Source organism: Salmo salar, chromosome ssa11, assembly GCF_905237065.1.
Source record: "Salmo salar chromosome ssa11, Ssal_v3.1, whole genome shotgun sequence".
Taxonomy (NCBI): Eukaryota; Metazoa; Chordata; class Actinopteri; order Salmoniformes; family Salmonidae; genus Salmo; species Salmo salar.
In genome coordinates, this window is record NC_059452.1 from 84247565 (window position 1) to 84269066 (window position 21502).

At 42.7% G+C, this 21502-nt stretch overlaps 1 protein-coding gene across 9 annotated transcripts in view; it reads right to left on the bottom strand.

Annotated features, from left to right (window-relative positions):
* Positions 1-9261: 9261 nt before the first annotated feature.
* LOC106563238 (glutamate receptor ionotropic, NMDA 1) overlaps positions 9262-21502 on the bottom strand; it is a 32421-nt gene continuing 20180 nt past the window's right edge. For 4 of the 9 annotated variants that reach the window (XM_014128637.2, XM_014128636.2, XM_014128635.2 and 1 more), the window contains 7 exons: positions 21174-21331; positions 20502-20663; positions 20133-20242; positions 19625-19770; positions 15085-15111; positions 14173-14286; positions 9262-10849 (listed from right to left, as the gene is read on the bottom strand). In XM_014128637.2, the coding sequence (XP_013984112.1) occupies positions 10781-10849; positions 14173-14286; positions 15085-15111; positions 19625-19770; positions 20133-20242; positions 20502-20663; positions 21174-21331 (786 nt within the window). In that variant the 3' untranslated portion in view covers positions 9262-10780. The other 5 variants (XM_014128641.2, XM_014128643.2, XM_014128642.2 and 2 more) reach the window with 2 other exon arrangements.

Sequence of the window (21502 nt, forward strand, 5' to 3'; positions counted from 1 at the left end):
GCACCCCCGACCCCCACCAGTCTAGTGAATAACTAAACTCTCTCCCAAAACACATTTTTCTCCACCTTTTTTTTTCTTTATTCCCAAGGGAACGTTTTAGAAACAAGAGTTTAAAAAAAAAACAATAAAAAAACACATACAACTACACATGTAAATGAACACAGAGAAACAGCACATCCTCCATGCTGGGAAGGCTTTCCACCAGATGTTGGATCATTGCTGCGGGGACTTGCTTCCATTCAGCCACAAGAGCATTAGTGAGGTCGGGCACTGATGTTAGGCGATTAGGCCTGGCTCAAAGTCGGCGTTCCAATTCATCCCTAAGGTGTTTGATGGGGTTGAGGTCAGAGCTCTGTGCAGGCCACTCAAGTTCTTCCACACCGATCTCAACAAACCATTTCTTTATGAACCTTGCTTTGTGCACAGGGGAATTGTCATGCTGACACAGGAAAGGGCCTTCCCCAAACTGTTGCCACAACGTTGGAAGCACAGAAACGTCTAGAATGTCATTGTATGCTGTAGTGTTAAGATTTCCTTTCACTAGAACTAAGGGGCCTAGCCCGAACCATGAAAAACAGCCCCAGGCCATTATTCCTTCTCCACCAAACTTTATAGCTGGCACTATGCATTAGGGCAGGTAGCGTTCTCCTGGCATCCGCCAAACCCAGATTTGTCCGTCGGACTGTCAGATGGTGAAGCGCGATTCATCACTCCAGATAACGTTTCCACTGCTCCAGAGTCCAATGGCGGCGAGCTTTACACCACTCCAGCCGAAGCTTGGCATTGCGCATGGTGATCTTAGACTTGTGTCCGTCGGCCATGGAAACCCATTTCATGAAGCTCCCGACGAACAGTTCGTGTCCTGATGTTGCTTCCAGAGGCAGTTTCTGAGTCCATGTTATTCAGTTACACTTGCATATAGTACATTCTATTGATGGTCTTAAACTGTGGTAATGTACACTGCATTTGGAAAGTATTCAGACCCCATGACTTTTTCCACATTTTGTCCACAAAATGTATTAAATTGTCCCCCCCCATCAATCTACACCCAATACCCAATAATGACAAAGTAAAAAAAAGTTTTAGAAATGTTTGCAAAAAAACCTCAAATATCACATTTGCATAAGTATTCAGACCCTTTACTGAGTACTTTGTTGAAGCACCTTTGGCAGTGATTACAGCCTCAAGTCTTCTTGGGTATGACGCTACAAGCTTGGCACACCTGTATTTGGGGAGTTTCTCCCATTCTTCTCTGCAGATCCTCTCAGGCACTGTCAGGTTGGATGGGGAGTGTCGCTGCACAGCTATTTTCAGGCCTCTCCAGAAATATTCGATTGGGTTCAAGTCCGGACTCTGGCTGGGCCACTCAAGGACACTCGGAGACTTGTCCCGAAGCCATTCCTGTGTTCTCTTGGATGTGTGCTTAGGGTCGATGTTCTGTTGGAAGGTGAACCTTCGCCCTAATCTGAGGTCCAGGAGCGCTCTGGAGCAGGTTTTTATCAAGGATCTCTCTGTTCTTTACTCTTTTCATCTTTCCTTCGATCCTGACTAGTCTCCCAGTCCCTGCTGCTGAAAAACATCCCCACAGTATGATGCTGACACCACCATGCTTCACCATAGGGATGGTGCCAGGTTTCCTCCAGATGTGACACGTGGCATTCAGGTCAAATAGTTCAATCTTGGTTTCATCAGACCAGAAAATCTTGTTTCTCATGGGTTGAGAGTCCTTTAGGTGCCTTTTGGCAAACTCCAAGCGGGCTGTCATGTGCCTTTTACTGAGGAGTAGCTTCCGTCTGGCCTGATTGGTGTAGTGATGCAGAGATGGTTGTCGATCTGGAAGGTTCTCCCATCTCCACAGAGGAACTCTGGAGCTCCGTCAGAGTGACCATCGGGTTCTTGGTCACCTCCCTGACTAAGGCCCTTCTCCCCCAATTGCTCAGTTTGGCCAGGCGGCCAGCTCTAGGAAGATTCTTGGTGGTTCCAAACTTCTTTCATTTAAGAATGATGGAGGCCAGTGTGTTCTTGGGGACCTTCAATGCTGCAGGAATATTTAGGTACCCTTCCCCAGATCTATGCCTTGACACAATCCTGTTGTACTCACAATTTCTTCGACCTCATGGCATAGTTTTTGCTCTGACATGCATTATCAACTGTGGGACCTTATATAGACAGGTGTGTGCCTTTCCAAATCATGTCCAATCAATTGAATTTAGCACAGGTGGACTCCAATCAAGTTGTAGAAACATCTCAAGGATGATCTGTGGAAACAGGATGCACCTGAGCTCAATTTCGAGTCTCATAGTAAAGGGTTTGAAAACGTATGTAAATAAGGTATTTCTGCTTTGCATTTTTAATGCATTTGCAAAACAATCTAAAAACCTGTTTTCGGTAAGTCATTACGGGGTATTGTGTGTAGATTGATGAGGGGAAAAAATTATTGTGTAAATCTTAGAACAAGGCTGTACAAGGCTGCTTGACCCTGCTGAAACCTGTCACCATCTGATCCTCCTAAGATGAGGCATGACAAAGGTTTACTAGGTGAACATTTATACATTATATTTTCCAAGAATAAAATCAATGGTTCAGTAATTGAAATGACCATTATTCCCAGATCCCAGACTGTAATATGCTGTCCTGTAGCTACTATAGGTCCAACCATCAACTCAAGATGGAACTTTGTATCATTCACTGATATTGTTATTGTTAGTATACTGCAAAATTCACCTGAGCTCTGTAGACTGGCTGTCTGACCCTTACTGGGACACGTCACCATCTGATCCTGCTAAGATATGATGATCATAGTATTGTGTACTGACGGTGAAGCCTGTAGAGCTGTTTATTACTGTGTTAGTGTTAAAAGTAGGCAATTAGCTAGGGAAACTGACAAATCAATAACATTACTCTAATAAAAACTCACATTGCACAAAAGAAACATCAGAATTATAGTTCTGCAATCGTTTGGCCGCTGGTTTCATTGTTTGATTCAGGTCTAGTGTGAATGAGGCAAAAATAATCCATACCTAGTTTTGGCCAGCTCTCTCTAACGGTACGTCAACTGGCGAAAGCTAGCTAAGTTCATTTACTTCTGTTGAAACGGGACAAAAAGGCTACAAAACATTTCCATACAAACAGCTGTTAGATAGTAATAATAGCCATCTCACATAGCAACAGTTGAAGTTGGAAATTTACATACACCTTTAGTCAAATACATTTAAACTCAGTTTTTCACAATTCCTGACATTTAATCCTAGTAAAGAATCCATGTTTAAGGTCTGTTAAGATCACCACTATATTTTAAAAATGTGAAATGTCAGAATAATAGTAGAGAGAATGATGTATTTCAGCTTTTATTTCTTTCATCACATTCCCAGTGTGTCAGAAGTTTACATGCACTCAATTATTATTTGGTAGCATTGCCTTTAAATTGTTTAACTTGGGTCAAACATTTCAGGTAGCCTTCCACAAGCTTCCCACAATAAGTTGGGTAAATTTTGGCCCATTCCTCCTGACAGAGCTGGTGTAATTGAGTCAGGTTGTAGGCATCCTTGCTCGCACACGCTTTTTCAGTTCTGCCCACACATTTTCTATAGGATTGAGGTCAGGGCTTTGTGATGGCCACTCCAATACCTTGACTTTGTTGTACTTAAGCATTTTGCCACAACTTTGGAAGTATGCTTGGGGTCATTGTCCATTTGGAAGACCCATTTGCGACCAAGCTTTAACTTCCTGACTGATGTCTTGAGATGTTGCTTTGATATATCCACATAATTTTCCTCCCTCATGATGCCATCTATTTTGTGAAGTGTACCACTCCCTTCTTCAGAAAAGCACCCCCACAACATGATGCTGCCTCCCTCTTGCTTCACATTTGGGATGGTGTTCTTCTGCTTGCAAGCCTCCCCCTTTTTCCTCCAAACATAACGATGGTCATTATGGCCAAACAGTTCAATTTTTGTTTCATCAGACCAGAGGACATTTCTCCAAAAAGTACAATCTTTGTCCCTATGTGCAGTTGCAAACCATAGTCTGGCTTTTTTTATGCCGGTTTTGGAGCAGTGGCTTCTTCCTTGCTGAGCGGCCTTTCAGGTTATGTCGATATAGGACTCGTTTTACTGTGGATATAGATACTTTTGTACCTGTTTCCTCCATGATCTTCACAAGGTCCTTTGCTGTTGCTTTGGGATTGATTTGAACTTTTCGCACCAAAGTATGTTCATTTGGAAATTGCTCCCAAGGATGAACTAGACTTGTGGAGGTCTACAATTCTTTTGATTTTCCCATGATGTCAAGCAAAGAGGCACTGAGTTTGAAGGTAGGCCTTGAAATACATCCACAGGTACACCTCCAATTGACTCAAATGATGTCAATTAGCCTATCAGAAGCTTCTAAAGCCATGACATAATTTTCTGGAATTTTCCAAGCTGTTTAAAGGCACAGTCAACCTATTGTATGTAAACTTCTGACCCAGTGGAATTGTGATAGAGTGAATTATAAATGAAATAATCTGTCTGTAAACAATTGTTGGAAGAATTACTTGTGTCATGCACAAAGTAGATGTCCTAACAGACTTGCCAAAACTATAGTTTGTTAACAAGAAATTTGTGGAGTGGTTGAAAAACTAGTTTTAATGACTCCTACCTAAGTGTATGCGAACTTCCGACTTCAACTGTATCTGACAGATAGCTACAGGCTAGAGCTGAGCTGACTGTGGTAGCTACAGTAGCTAGCTAATTCATTCACCTCAATTAAGAGGGGATGAAATATCAGCTAACGTTGCTTGTCAGTTACAATATTAGCTCAGCGCTGGGAATAAACACTAGTTTAGTTTTGTTTCTGTTAAGTTATACAGCAGTTACCTTGTCAGCTACATCAGTCAAGTAAAGAGTAGCCAGTTGCTGCTCTGCTTGCTCTGCAGCTGCCTCTGTTCAACTCTCCCGTGCTGGTCCTGCCAGCCTTTCAGAAGTTTTGCCTTCACACAGCCTTTCCGCCCGCTCTGTGGTGTCCGGGTGGTCCTAAATCCAGCCGCCTGAAACAGTCTCCGTCCCCAGTGAAAGTTGTGCGCCTTCATAATATACTGTATGTAGTGCAGGGCTTTCCAACCCTGTTCCTGGAGAGCTACCATCCTGGAGGTTTTTGCTTTTTTATGCTCTTTCCATGACATAGATTGAGACACCTTCTAGAGTCCATGCCCTGACCAATTGAGGCTGTTCTGAGTGCAAGGAGGTGTTCCTAATGCTCTGATTGCTCAATGTATAATCTCTAGGTATTGTACTTACCAGACATAAAGTGAAGAAATGTGTCCCTCACTATCAAATAAATGTCTGAATCCAACTTTTTTGGACCATATTCCTGCTGTGTAGACAGTGGTAGATTACGTGGTAGGAAGTCTTGCGTGAAGTGCTTGGTCTAATAGCAGCCCACTGTCTATCTCAGCAGGAATATGGTGCAGTTCAGACAAAAGTTGCATTCAGACGTTTATTTGATAGCAAGGGACACATTTCACTTTATGTCTTGGTAAATTGAGTTCCTAGAGATTATACGGGTAACTGACAAAATAATGGAAACACTTGAGTAAATGAGGGATAGGCTACCAAGTAGGCCTATATTGAAAGCAGGTGCTTCCACACAGGTGTGGTTCCTGAGTTAATTAAGCAATACACATCCCGTGATGCTTAGTGTCATGTATAAAAATGCTGGGGAGTCCATTATTTCGGCTACCATGGCTGTGCCCCCGTGGGATGACAATGCCCCCATCCACAGGGTACAAGCAGTCACTGAATGGTTTGATGAGCATGAAAACAATGTAAACCATATGCCATGGCCTTCTCAGTCACCAGATCTCAACCCAATTAAACGCTTATGGGAGATTCTGGAGCAGTGCCACCAGCATAAACAAAACACCAAATGATGGAATTTCACATGGACGAATGGTGTCACATCCTTCCAATAGAGGTCCAGACACTTGTAGGATCTATGCCAAGGTTCATTGAAGCTGTTCTGGCTCGTGGTGGCCCAACGCCCTATTAAGACACTTCATGTTGGTGTTTCCTTTATTTTGGCATTTACTGGTACATATGCCTTGTTGCCGGCTATATTGTGGTAGGTTTATTTTCCATCGCCACCCGCCAGAATGATGCACAACTCAGGGAGTCCAACCAATACAGACTTCAGATGTTGTGTCCCAAGCTAGATTGCAATGTGTGTTGGCTACGCTGTATATGTGCATAAATGAAAGCATCTCTAATTACATTTGACAATAGGTACATTTTATTTAGAAGTGCATCTATACAAACAATATTATTTTATTGAAAATCATTTTCTATATCATCTTTATAATTGAGGACATAAAACTTAAAAATGTGTACAGTGCATGTGTGTGTGTGTGTGTGTGTGTGTGTGTCTTTGAGGGTGATTGTGTGTGTGAAAATGACATTCTCTTCAGCAGTATTACGACAAGTGCAATATTCTATTTACATTGCATTCATAGTATGCTTTTCAGAAAACGAAACAAAATATGCATGGTCAATAATCAATAGGCATTCAAGAACCAAAAAACAATACTGCTAAACACACATAAGCATGCATAGGCCAGAATGAGAACATGACCAGAAGTAACTTTTTAAATGATCAAATTTCACATTCAGAAACTAAATGCTGTTTTAGTGCTTTAAATAGACAAATATGTGTTTTTTCTCCAGCGAAGTACTACAATCTACATGTTTCATAAAAAACTTGGCCACCAAACAAATAAAAAAATGTGTGTTTGAATGAGATACTGATATTATAACAATTAGACCATAATCTCTGTTGTGAGCCTTTTTCTACTACTATTCATATACATTTTTATGTACTTGCCTGCTGAATGCATAATGATATCTCAATCAGCATTGTTGATGGGAACAGTATGGGGAAGCCCTCAGGTTAAAGGGATACTTCGGAATTTTGGCAATGAGGCCCTTTATCTACTTCCCCAGTCAGATTAATTTGTGGATAAAATGTGTATGTCTCTGCGTGCAGTTTGAAGGAAGTTGCTAACTACCGGTAGCGCAATTGCTAACTAGTGTTAGTGCAATAACTGGAAGTCTATGGGTATCTGCTAGCACGCTAGAAGATACCCATAGACTTCCAGTCACAGCGCTAACGCTAGTTAGCATTGACTCGCGAAACTACCTCTAACTTGCTTCATACTAGAGACATAAAAATGGTATCCATGAGTTGGCAAAGTAGATAACTCTGGTGAAGTATATAAAGGGCCTCATTACCAAAATCCCGAAGTATCCCTTTAAAGTGCTCTGCAGTGCCATGCCAGAACTGTACAATAGTCTTTCTTTCAACATACCACAGTTGTTTCTCAACTCCAGAGCCTGGGAAACGGCCCGTTTTCGCATCTAACCAATATATTTACATAACCTCACAGCACAAAGACTGCAAGTTAAGCTGAATTATCAATTCACTTGGGTTCTTTCCATGTAAGACATATCAAAGTGCAAATGGAAGATAAACTGTTGTGCACAGGTAGGAGGTTTTTGCATGAAATACCAAGTGCTGGTTGGGTGAAAAACCTGGCCCTTTGATGCAACCCCTTGAAACTGGAGATGAGAAAGACTAATGAAAGCAAGGGAGAGGGTGTTCCCAAACATATGGCCAATAACAAAGGTCATGTTCCCCTTCCCAGACATTGCATGCATCAACCAATGGTTGCGTGCCATGTCATCGACTGTGGAGTCTGGTACCAGATTGCTATTACATATGATGTGGTAAGCTAATATGTAAAATACCTATCCAGGCTGTGTAAGATCTCGCATGTGTCAGCAACATCTGAGCAGGGGAATACGACCAATGGGTGCGCATTTTAGATTTTGCCCTTGCATTACATACCTGATTCTACTAATCAACTAATTATCAAACCTTTGATTAGTAGAATCAGGTGTGTAGTGCTAGGGCAAAAACAAAAATGTGCACCCATTTGGGTCCCAATGACCAGGATTAACTTCTCTAGGGTAGGGGGCAGTATTTTGACGTCCGGATGAAAGGCGTGCCCGTAGTAAACTGCCTGCTACTCAAGCTCAGAAAGTAGGATATGCATATTATTAGTAGATTTGGATAGAAGATTCTAAAACTGTTTGAATGATGTCTGTGAGTATAACAGAACTCATATGGCAGGCAAAAACCTGAGAAAAATCCAACCAGGAAGTGTGGAAATCTGAGGTTTGTAGTTTTTCAAGTGATTGCCTATACAGTATACAGTGACTTAGGGTTCATTTTGCACTTCCTAAGGCTTCCACTAGACGTCAACAGTCTTTAGAACGTTGTTTCATGCTTCTACTGTTACTGGGGAGAGAATAAGAGGTCATGAGCTCAGTGGCGCGCACCCACGTGAGAGTCAGCTGTGTTCCTTTTCTTTTCTGAAGACATTGGAATTGTCCGTTTGAAATATTACTGAAGATTTATGTTAAAAACATCCTAAAGATTGATGCTATACATCGTTTGACATGTTTCTACGAACGTAAATATAACTTTTTTTAACTTTTTGTCGTGACATTTTGAGCGCGCTTCCTGCATTTGGAGTAGTGGAGTAAACACGCGAACAAAAAGGAGGTATTTGGACATATATATGGACTTTATCATAAACAAATGAACATTTATTGGGGAACTGGGATTCCTGGGAGTGCATTCCGACGAAGATCATCAAAAGTAAGTGAATATTTATAATATTATTTCTGAGTTTTGTTGACTCCACAAAATGCGGGTTTGGTTTCGTGTCTGAACGCTGTACTCAGATTATTGCAAAGTGTGCTTTCGCTGTAAAGTTTTTTTGAAATCTGACACAGCGGTTGCATTAAGGAGAAGTGTATCTATAATTCTTTCAATAACTGTTGGATATTTTATCAACGTTTATGATGAGTATTTCTGTAAATTGATGTGCTCATTCACCGGAAGTTTTGGGAGGCAAAACATTTCTGAACATTACACGCCAATGTAAAATGGGGTTTTTGGATATAAATTTGAACTTTATCGAGCAAAACATACATGTATTGTGTAACATGAAGTCCTATGAGTGCCATCTGATGAAGATCATCAAAGGTTAGTGATTCATTTTAGCTGTATTTCTGGTTTTTGTGACGCCTCTCCTTGCTTGGAAAATGGCTGTGTGGTTTTTCTTGTTTAGGTGCTGTCCTAACATAATCTAATGTTATGCTTTCGCCGTAAAGCCTTTTTGAAATCGGACAATGTGGTTGGATTAACGAGAAGTGTATCTTTAAAATATGATATAATAGTTGTATGTTTGAGAAATTTGAATTATGAGATTTTTGTTGTTTTGAATTTGCCGCCCTGCTATTTCACTGGCTGTTGAATAGTGTGTCCCGCAGGTGGGACGCTAGCGTCCCACATACCCCAGAAAGGTTAAGAAACATTGATAGTGTACTTTCAGAGAGTGATAACAAATAACATATTTCCTATAGTTTTGACTAGATTAGTGACTGAAAATCCCCTTCAAAGAAGAATATAGTATTGCCACTTTCTCAATATCAAAGGTGTAAGGACCTCATTGGACCAAATACAGGTAAATGTGAACATTACGTCACAGGCAGAACATTTTCAAGGGGTGATAAAGGATAATACTGGCTGGACAGTTATTAAATTAATTATTTAGGGGCAGAGAATAAAATCTAAACAAATATCACAATTTTTGTATCTCAGAAAACTGTGCGTGATTAGAATAGCAGTATCAGTATTAACACCATGGGGACAAATAATTAATTAAATAAATACTCATTTGCATCTACCCATTGGGCAAAAACTGGTTGGATCAACGTTATTTCCATGTCATTTCAATGCCAAAAATCTATGCGATGACATTGAATCAATGTGGAAAACTGATTGGATTTGTAAAAAGTAATCAACGTAAGGGCACTGTCTTTTTTTCACCCAAATATTTATCTATATCCAATGACATGGTGAAATGTTTTGTAGATTTTACGTTAAATTTACGGTAGTTGAAAACTCAACAAAATGTAAATTCAAACTAGACGTTGAACTGATGTCTGTGCCCAGTGGGTATGCATTTACAATACATGCATGCTTCCATCTCTAGTATTGTTGCTTTAAAGTATTATATTGGCACAGAAGTTTGTGTTCTCACTATTAAAACATGTCCAACTTATCAAAGACACATCTAACATTTGATTTAAATATGTGGAGTTAAAAGACAGGTATTTCTTAAACGTTGATATCCAGCAGTGTACCTTTTATACTGTTAAATACTGTGAAATAATAATGTGTGTTAGTCACTCCTTGTAAGTTAAATGATATGTACAGTACTTCAGTCAACTTGTTTTTCAAATTAAGTCATATAACTAAACAGGACTTTTTAAACAGCAACATTGATAATGTAGATATATATTAAATGGTAGTTGTATCCAACATCACAAGGTCTGCACTGCAGTAAGTAAAATTAGACAAAGATAGGACTGTTTTAAGCATACATTGAGTGTGACTAGAGAAAACTGAAAAAACACAGTATGTGTAAGTAAGCTCAGAATCCTAGAGCTGACTAATGCCAGGTTAGATCCAGCTGTAACAAGTGCCATGATCAGATCAGTCCTTTCTCCAATCTAGGGTTATCTCCATGGCTCCACTGTAAAGCCAATGGGACAAAAAGCTTCAGCAGTGATGGATCCAACAATGCAGCGAGCTGGGGGAAGCCTCTCTTTGACCACCCACCCTCTCTCTTTCTCTCTCTCCAAGGAGTGAATGTTTCTCTCTCCTTCTGTCCCTCTCACACCACCGTGCTGACAGACGGGTCGGACAGGTTGAGCTGGCCCGTGATGTCGGTGGGTGGGTACTGCTGCAGAGATGGAGAGAACATGAGAAAAACTGAGCCACGGTCAGTCCCCTACAAAAGCCCTAAACAGAACTCTGATATAGAAGAGAACATCTCTGCTCCATTTCAGTCGAAATCGTCGAAGCAGAGGTGTTTTATAACCCCCCAAAGGCAGTGTAGTTAGGAAAGGTGGAAACATTGTGGTTCCATTGTGGGTTTCTCAGATTAGTACAATACAACCATGGGAATACATGTGTTGGTTGCTCTGTCTGAGGAGGGTTATCATATTACTACAGTGGTGTGGAGGTAAGGCCCAGAGCATAGAACACAGTTGAATCAGCCAAAAAATAAGACCACTCATTTGTATGCAGACGTTGTTTTATTTTCCGCAGCTAAGCTGAGAGAATAATATGAATTATGATTAAGCCTCTCGGCTGGTTCAAAGTGCTGTGCAGTTGGACTCTTACTTCCAGGCCATATTTCACTGTACTCCTCCAGAGGAGCAGAGTTCTTGATTTTAATGGGTATTTACAGTGCTGGGTAGCAACATACCCAGCTCCATGCAGGTGCTCAGTTACTATGGCAACTGTGACTTTGGGATTGCGTAATTTAGTGTCATTGATTGTGTAATCTGCCTTGGGCTTAATGTCAGGGAACATACTTGACAATGGTAAGGATGGTTCCTTTAGCAATTGACGCAGTAGCAATATCACTAACCACTGCAATTACTGTGGATTGTTCCTTATACATTGCAAATATGGCCATGAACTGATCTTGCAAAATATAGGGAGTGTTTTTGTGAAGTTGTCGCCTTCCTATAATTCCATACCATACCACTGTGCTGAATCATGCTGTCGACAAGACATATTGTTTTCATCAGCGTTGTTTCCAACATGTCAAATCGAAATCCAACTTACTTTGCCATTGATTCCGATTTACAATGTAAAAGTTGGAAAAACCTGATTAACATCACCTTTTCACACTGTGAAAAGACTTAAAGAAAATGGCTTGATGAACAGGGTCACTTCAGTACAAGCCAATCATAATCCACCGTGTACCTCCATCCATTCTATCTTCACAAAAATACATTTTTTAATTCCTGATGAAATCTATTTTGGGTGTCAATTTCGCAAATCCGCAAATTCAAAAGATTATTTTAGATGTTGATGATTGTCTCATTTTAAGCTGTGTTGATGTTTTTCTTCAAGCATTGACCCATATTGCGTTTTATAAGTTATGATGCAACTACCATGCTAAGTCAAGGGTCAACATCATCATAGGGTATTACAGATATAAAAAAAACACAGATGTTTGACTAATAATTACAAAAGACCTAACACTTAGATCTAAACGTTGCATCATCACAGGGCTTCAACCTCTGTTTAGACGTCCACGTGGGCCTACTTCAGGGGCCTGCTGTTAGTGGTGTCACTTAGAGCACCCCCTACTAGCTGAAGGTGGACCAGCAAAAGAGAGACCCTTCAATACGTCAATACTTACAGTATGGCCACTACCACAATGACTTCTGTATTACTACAATTACTAGTACTAAAATAATATCTCTTACTGATACTACTACATCTACCTCAACTACTAGTATTACTGCTAGTACTACTACTGACAACAATAACAGTAATTCACATGCTTGTAGAAGGAGAGAGGAGCAGTGTGGCATGTGGGTGAGGGACACTGACACTCAAAAGTCCATTGATAACCATTAATATAAAAGAAGAACACTTATATAAAATCAAAATAATGGTCAAAGATTGAGGATGGTTCATATTTGGTTAAAGTCTAGTTGTAACTTGTGTGGTTTCTCTTTTTCACCATAGATTTGTGTAAGAGCATGATAACTCCCAAACCTCCCACAACAGCACCAGTCATTCCATCTTCTCCACTCCAATAGTTGACCAATTCTATAGAAACACCTCCAGGTGATAGTAGGTGGCGGATGGCAGATTTGTAGTTTTGATTTGGATCAAAAGAATAACATCACTCTAAATGTCAGAATAGATATAAGATCAAGAAAAAAAGAGAAAATCAAACAGAAAGACAGAGCAACAGAGACCTTTTTTTCCATGTTCGATTTGGCCAATACATAATTAAGGAAAACCAAAAAGCTTTGATATCTACTGTGAAACTCTCAGCTAAATCCGGATTGAGCATAGCTGGTTAACTCAGATTTTGCTCATCAGCCAGCTATGTTAGGGTGAACAGCAGGACAGAGAACGTTGCGGTTCACTGGATTGTCAGACCACTGTGGAGGAGCCTCCCCACCAGCAAAGAGCAGGCCCTTCCAACTGGACTGTGGAGAAAATGAGAGAGCGTCACACTCTTATTGTGCTGCAGCAAGGCTCCAATAGAAAGAGAGGTGAATAAGGCCCGAGTTCTTTTTATAGTGGGTCTAAGCTGCGGACACAATAGAAGCGTGATGTTTCAAAGAATCTCAAGCCGAGAAAGGTGCCAATCAGAGGAAGACACAATAGAACCACCTGCGTTAACAACCTAGAAATAGACCCTAAAAGGCATGCAAAATTGACACAGAAAATCCTTTTGTCAGACAATATGATTGCAAACATCACAAAGTAAACATGACAAATCAAAAGTAGACAGTAGATCTAATAATATAACTCCATGAAGAAAATCCTGAAATAGATGGTCTGTTGGTGAAAAAAAATGTTAGTTTGTTTTCAGAACGGTTGACTGACTTTGGCAAATGGCATAACGTTGGCACATGCTTTGAAATCAAAACCAACAAACAAACAAAACGGAAGTGCAGGATTTAAGTGTATAAAAGATGGATTGAACAGGATCAGGCAATCAAAGAAACAGGAAACTAACACAAATACACACACATACACACACTACAAAGTCACCAAGAGACAAATTGGTCAAAACCACATCCAGATCATTGGCAGGGAGGAAGAGCAGCCCAAACAAGCAAGACAGACTGCTGCATTGCCCTCTCTTCCAGTACTACACCCACTAATCCCATGAAGCCAGCCCAGTCTGGCCCTGCATTTGCTCTCCTCACAGCCAGCACACCAGCTCCAGTCCCTGCCCTGCACTGCTGCCTAGTATCCTGTAGGGGGCATCGGCTTACAAATGGCATCTGGTTGGATGGCTGATGATGGTGGACTGACAGACACGTGGCCATGGCTGCTGAGCCATGTAGGATGGGTGAGAGAAATGGGTCTCTCTCACAATTAAGAGATGGGAATGGCGGTAGAAAAGACAGAGGAAAAAGAGGGAGAGATTGAGAGAGAAGAGGAGACAGAGGTAGAGAAAAAGAGAGAGAAGAGTAGGAAGAGTAAGGGAAGATGTTGTTCCCTTCTTCATCTCCTTACCGTGTCTTTGGATGACCTACGTCTCTTGATGCTGGAGGCCAGGGAGGTACTGATGGACCTAAAAGAGGCTTTCTTTTTGGGGTCGGGGGGCTCTGCTCTACCACTTTTCCTATCCTAAAATAAATATATGTAGAACAATTATTCATATTCTTGGGGTGGAGTGATACCTTGGTCTCAGTCTCACCCATTCACCCACTCACCCTCTCTCCACACCCTCCCTCCCTCTTCCATTTCACTGTCTGAAGTGGTATGAGAGTGAGTTTCCTGACACAAAGTTGTCTCCATTGGATATTGGAGGCAGCAGGAGTTTTGCACCTCTTCTAGTGGTGGGACTGTCTGGGACTGTAGTCTGGCCAATCCCATAAGAATGTTTTTACATTGGCAGCCATTTCATCATAGTGGGACTGGACATGATGGAAAATTCCTAGCCAAGCATTGACACATCCAAACACCCCCATGCCCCTAGAAATGCATTGGAATGGTTTGAGGAGCATGTGTAGGTGACACCCGTGATATGCTGCTTTAATCATCTACCACATCCTACTCACACACTCACCGCTACCCACACACACACCCATACACCAAATAATCACTTCCACCCTACCTCCACCCCCTTCACCCCAAGACACACAACCTTTCAGAGAGAAAATAAACATTAGCCAGGACTGACGAACAACTAAATAGCCAGTATACTATGACTATGAAATGTCACAGTCAACAGAATCAACTGTATTCATTGGAGGTTCAAACATCTTCCCAAACCCATGTTTAACCATATCCTTACAACATGTTCACACATCAACTGTGTTTCTTCCCTCCCTCATGCCATCAAAGTGCCCCACAGCTACTCTAAGTCCTCTATAGGTACGTGGCAGTGTTCATGTGCAAAATCTCATATTAAGGTATTCTTACATCCTGAGTCTCTAGAGAGGAAGAGGGCTGCATGGGGGGAGGAGGTGGGGGAGAAAAGAAAAATAAATAAACATCCATCTTCTTGCTATTAGATAGTTATTACTTTAAGATCCAGAAGCAAAGCCAAGGGAACCAAACGAGCCAGTAGAAAAGCTAGCAAAGGAAACAACCACATTGCAAGCCAAGCAGTCATAAAAAGGTGCTCTATAAGGCAGGGGAGCCACTAAAATGCATACCAACATAAGATAAACAACAACAGATAGTATAATATAATTGAAGCTCCTTGAGTCATTATACCTGTGGCTGGGTATAATGGAAATTCCCTAGGGAGTGAAATAGATGGTGTTGGGGTGGTAGTATATGGAATAATATATGTACTTTATACAGTATACTACTAACTGGAGTTAGAGCAGGGATTGTGGGTGGAATTGAGAAATCTGAGAGATTTTGGCGAGCTTATTAGGTAGGGGGTGTGGGAAGGTTTTGGTGATAGGCGGCATGAGAGGTTTTGGCCAAGTTGTTGTGAGGTCTGGATAGGGATGGTTAGCTAGGTGAAATGGTAAGAGATGTAGGAGTTAGGGAGGTCCTAGGCCTAGATAAATGGTAAGCGATGTAGAGAGTAGGAGTTAGGGAGGTCCTAGGCCTAGATACATGTTAAGAGATATAGGAGTTAGGGAGGTCCTAGACCTAGATAAATGGTAAGAGATGTAGAGAGTAGGAGTTAGGGAGGTCCTAGGCCTAGATAAATGGTAAGAGATGTAGAGAGTAGGAGTTAGGGAGGTCCTAGGCCTAGATAAATGGTAAGATATGTAGAGAGTAGGAGTTAGGGAGGTCCTAGACCTAGATAAATGGTAAGAGATGTAGAGAGTAGGAGTTAGGGAGGTCCTAGGCCTAGATAAATGGAAAGAGATGTAGAGAGTAGGAGTTAGGGAGGTCCTAGACCTAGATAAATGGTAAGAGATGTAGAGTAGGAGTTAGGGAGGTCCTAGGCCTAGATAAATGGTAAGAGATGTAGAGAGTAGGAGTTAGGGAGGTCCTAGGCCTAGATAAATGTTAAGAGATGTAGAGAGTAGGAGTTAGGGAGGTCCTAGGCCTAGATAAATGGTAAGAGATGTAGAGAGTAGGAGTTAGGGAGGTCCTAGGCCTAGATACATGTTAAGAGATGTAGAGTAAGGTGAATTAGTCATAGGGAATGGGGAGGCCCTAGGAGTGGATGGGTAAGAGATTTAGAGAGTAAGGTGAGTTAGGAGTTGAGAAGGCACTTGGGGGGCAGTGTGGTGTGAATTTCATCTGAGAACATGCAGAAAGGGCTACGGAAGGATGGGAAGAGCTTGGCAGGGCCGGTAAGGGAAGGGGTAGAGAAGGAGACACAAAACATAAAGCATGACAGTCAACTCAGGCCAGCACTGGACCCACAGAGCATCCCCTGTCATCAGATCACATGACTGGGCCTCTGTTTGAGCCACCCATCACCACCCAAACCATCCCCATTCTCTTAATGCCACAGCATTAAGAGGTGATGTTCTATTGGGTGGTGTGGAAGATGGGTGGAGCTGATTGGCTGAGGAGTGATGGACAAGTCACCAGTGAGAAAAAAGTAAATAAAATGGATTTCCTGTTGGAAGATGACATCTAGATGTTAGTCAATGGTCAAAGTCACCTCATGTTAAAACTCCATCAATGAGGTAAAGATGAGGCATAGAGACATTTAGATTGAAAAAAGAATGCTCATTGCCCACGCAACTCAAAGCATTGTTTTTTTCTATTCTTTTGTATTTTTCTGTTTCTCGTCAAAATTGTTTTTTTCTTGTTGTACTTTTCAGCGTAGAATATCCAGGTCTCACGTGACATCAATCGACACCGACCGCTTGTGAAGTGCTGTGTTTGCAAAGTCCCGGTCATGCAAAGCATGCTGGTCCAATGGAGGAAGCATCCCACTGGATGCATGTGCAGCGGCTTCCTGTCTCCAATAGGAAACAACAGCCACTAGAGTGCATTAGTTCTCGTTGACATTTTGTTGATCTCACTCCTAATATCTCCTCCACTTTTAGGCAGTGCACTTCTGAATAAGACCTGCTACAACAGAGAAAACTAACGGCTAGATACTGTAGCTTCTCTTAAACTAGGGAGGGGGACAGATTCAGTTCACAGTGCTTTTTCAGTAGATACAAGCAAACAAAGGTGGTGAGAGTAGGGGTAAATTATAATTCAGTTGAATCAATTCAGGAAGTGAATTGAAATTCCAAATGAAATTTAGCCCAAGCTGGGATGGGTTGGTTAGTTACTGGAGAAGATACTAAGGCATAAGCAGTTCAGAGCAGCAACATAGTGAACTATAAGAAGGACTCAAACAGGTTATTCAGAATTGCACATCCTCTGGAGGTACCTGTGTTGGAAGGCGTAAATGTACAAACATGTTGCATTATGCACAGAAGTATAAAAACAAACAAAAATATAAACATACAAACACACAAGCAGTAAAAATGATGCTGGACACCTAGCTGGAAATACCCACAGAGAAAGGAAAAGTTCACATAAACTGTCACCAAACCCTGTTGTTATGATAATAGTGTATACTGAATAGTGTAAAATACTGTATGAATTATACTTTCTCTGTGAGTAATCGCATTGATGGCATCGAGAGACATGGTAATAATTTGAATAATGTTCATTTCATACTGTATTAGATTCAATGATTTGCTCGCTTCTGCTACTCCAAGCATGATGCCCCAGTTAAGGAACAAGAGCAGAAAACTGTCATTTGTTTAAAGCATGTGAACCCCATATTAGCTCTAGGCCCTATTGAGAATAATGCTGTGTACGATTTGCATGGATGAAGCCATCTTTGTTCAGTAGTGCTGAAATTATTCATAAACTGTGTCAATATAACCTCGTCTTCAACACAGATATTACACAGACCTTTTCCTTTCTCAGCGGGCGCCTGCATGCATTTGTCTACCGTATGTGCCTATACATGTACACAGACATGAAGACATGGACAACAGTTACATCTGGTAGTAAGGTAGATGACAGACAGTCTCGGAAGGACAGTGATTTGCTGACACGCACTGGAGACTGTGATCTTACCGTACCTTCCTCCAGCCCTGCTGTCAATACAACCGGTGCACCACTGACCTTTTGTGAGTGCTTAACAAAGAGCCAGCATGGGGGCAGGCTGGCTGCCAGAGCCACATCACAGGCTCACAGTGTCCACTGCCCGTCTCAGCTCGTGTGCCCCCGTCACCTCCCTCCCATGTACCCCCACACCACGCTCCTCCTGCTGAGGATGGTAGGTCAGCGCAGGGTGGGAGGTAGGGTAGGTAGGGGTGGGGCGGGATGATGCGAAGGAAAGGCGAATGAGGGAGTTGGGGGGGCCACCAACGCTTCACAGCGGAAGATATTGGAGTTAAGGGCAAATCATGTTCTTCAGTGACTAGACGGACTGAGGCGCGAGCGCATAACTCAGCTGTAGTTGGAATGGTTTTTGCCTGATTATCTTTAGGTGACCACCGTTCTGAAATAAGTCACTGACACGCAGGCTTTCTCTGAGAGGACTCTCATGTTTAGGGTCCATAAACACTGTAGGGGGTGGGGATACTGGGGGATGGAGTGATGTAAATACTGGACAAGTATAGACGTCAAGCATCGGAGAGTCGGGGTCAGAAATGACAGTGTAACAACACACTGTTACAGCTATTAAAAAGCATGAGGTTTATCTATGAATCTATGTGAGATTCTCCTTATTTAAATTACTTTCATCGATTACCTTATTTCCCTGCATGTCCTCATCATCTGACCTTACAAAGCCTAAAAGCGTTATAGCAGCAGCATACAAAGTCAAATTTATACCCTATGCAGGTACGCAATGCAACAACGCAATTAGCTACGCAAAATGGCCGTTCTGAGTAGTTGCAATGCATTATACATTTTGGGCTGCACACTTTTGCATATTTTTACAATGCAAGTACGCAGAAGGGCCATTTTGCGTAGCTAATTGTGTTCCTGCGTTGCATATGTGCTAAAGTAAGCGTAAGGCTTAACTGGCTCATGCCATGAACGTGGAATGCATTTTTTAGTTTGAAATGTTCTCATGTTAGAGCTACTTTTATTTTAGCTTAACTCTTATTCGAAAAGTGAAGGGTGACGTGGGGTGGAAATGTTTCTTGTCTATGTTACATACTAACGATGGGGTCATCGATGCGCCCACAGCTTGGCTTCCAGAGGCCTCCTTACTGTCCTGCAGCACAGAGAGGAGACATAGGTCCATTGGTCTAAGGGACTGGAGGATGGACCCACGGTGGCTCATGGTAATGCCTTGGGAACACCTTCATCACTGATTGTGACACAGCAATCCGTGAGTGACTGTCACCAGTTGGCAACAAGGTCAGACAGGATGCTAATAGTGACGAAAAAAAAAGATTGGTCGTACACCTGTATTGGAGGAACCTGCAGGAAGGGCTATGCTGGGCGTGTCTCAGCCCATCTCTGCCCTTCCCCCCCTGGGTGCCAGTGCTTACGGGGGGGGAAAGAGATGCCATACCTGCAGGTTCTTCCTCCAGACGTTGACGGCCGCAAAGGCCAGCTGCATCTGCTTCCTTCGGGCGTCTTTGTGTCGCTTGTAGGCGATCTCAATAAAGATGAGGAAGATCCCTGCTGCTATGCCTCCAGCCACCAGCATGAACACTCCTGTCAGACAGAGACAGACAGACACAGGGATGGGTGGTGAGTCGCCATCTGACACTCAGCCGCAACCCACTGACCATGACTGTGTCTGTGTGAATCTAGTCTAATAGGTCAACGGTTACTGTCCTTTCGTCGACCTGCTTCCACTTCACGCCGTCCGCTGCAAACCTTGCAAGTTGATATTAGGATCACAGCTATAACAACTAGAACTACAGTAACCCACAACAAATTACTTTAACAGTACACACTTCACGTAACAAAACAAAAAAAAGTATTGGACAAAAAAAAAAGGCTACAGTACCTTACCACTGTAGTTTTTGTCCAATCACTTTTAGGTTTCTCAAAACCCAAACGAGGAACCCTACCTGCCATGTTCTCAAAGGTGAGTGTGGCTGGGGCATTGCTCCGTGAGTCACACTCCTGGTATCTCACCCAGGTTTTATCTAGATCTTCCATGAAGCCATTCTCATGGGAACTGCAGGGGTGGGGGGAGTGGGCAGAGAGGTAAGACAGTTAACATAAAGCCAAGCCATACACTCCAGAAGAGAAATCCCAGAATGTCATTAACACAGACGACACAAACACAGACTGACTGACAGACTAACAGACAGACAAAGGGCAGGAATGAGGAGATACAGAGAGAGAAGAGAGCTGACACAGCGTTGTGTCGGATGGTTAAAATAGGAACATAAACATAACAACACACACACAATGCTGCTTGGGCTGGGACAGACCTGAGAATGGCCAGGGACACATTCTGTTTCCAGGGGCTGTCCTTGCGCATGCCTATGCCAAAGCCCGAACGGAAAAACAGCTCTCCCGTGGTCACCAGGTCGCACTTCTGCGAGGCTTCAAACTCCAGCACCGCAGAGTCCCAGATGAAAGCATGCAGCTTGCTGTTGGCGGAGGGAGGCAGGGGGGAGGAGGGGGTTACGGTGCCACAGTACAGTGATTGTCACAACACACATTTACGGCTCCCCTTTGGCCACACAAAGTGTGAGTCAGCGTTACCAGCCATGTCTACCGCCGCTTGAAAAATGAAATCCAATGCCGGACGGACGACGGCGCGTCCCCCATTGGATTCCCCACCTCAAAGAAGCTCGTCTTGGATAAAACCTGAAAAAGGGTGCTCCTCAACTCAACGTTAGCTCAACTATAGACTGGTGTCAGTGCTACTGACACAGTTCATGCAGCCCTGTTCTAAGTCTGAGCCTGGATCTGTCTTGGCTGGATGATGGGCCTGGACCAGAGGGAGCGCTGCAGTAAGACCTGCTGGGTCTCACTGTTCCAGAGGTCCAGAACCCCCAGGTCTGACTGACTGACCCTCTCTCTCTCTCTGCCTAACCTGACTATCTGACCAGCTCCGGCCGACACGCCCAGGCCAGGCCGGCCCGGCCGGGACTCACTTGTCGCGCACGGCCTGGATAGCCTCAGCGGCACTCTCGTAGTTGTGCTTCTCCATGTGGCGGTACATGGTGCTAAGCTCCACCTGCCGCCGGAAGTAGATGTCCACAGAGCTCTGCTTCACTGTGGCATAGATGAACTTGTCTGATGGGTTCCTCAGCTGTTGAAGGATAGGAAGGGTTGGAGGGAACATTACATTCAGCATTCACATACAGTTGACCAATTCTGGAACTCTGTAAAAATGAAAACCTTTGACACTACACAACCACTTACTTTACAGCATTTTCACCCCCAATAATTTTCGCACCTCGCTAAACATGTACATTTTTGG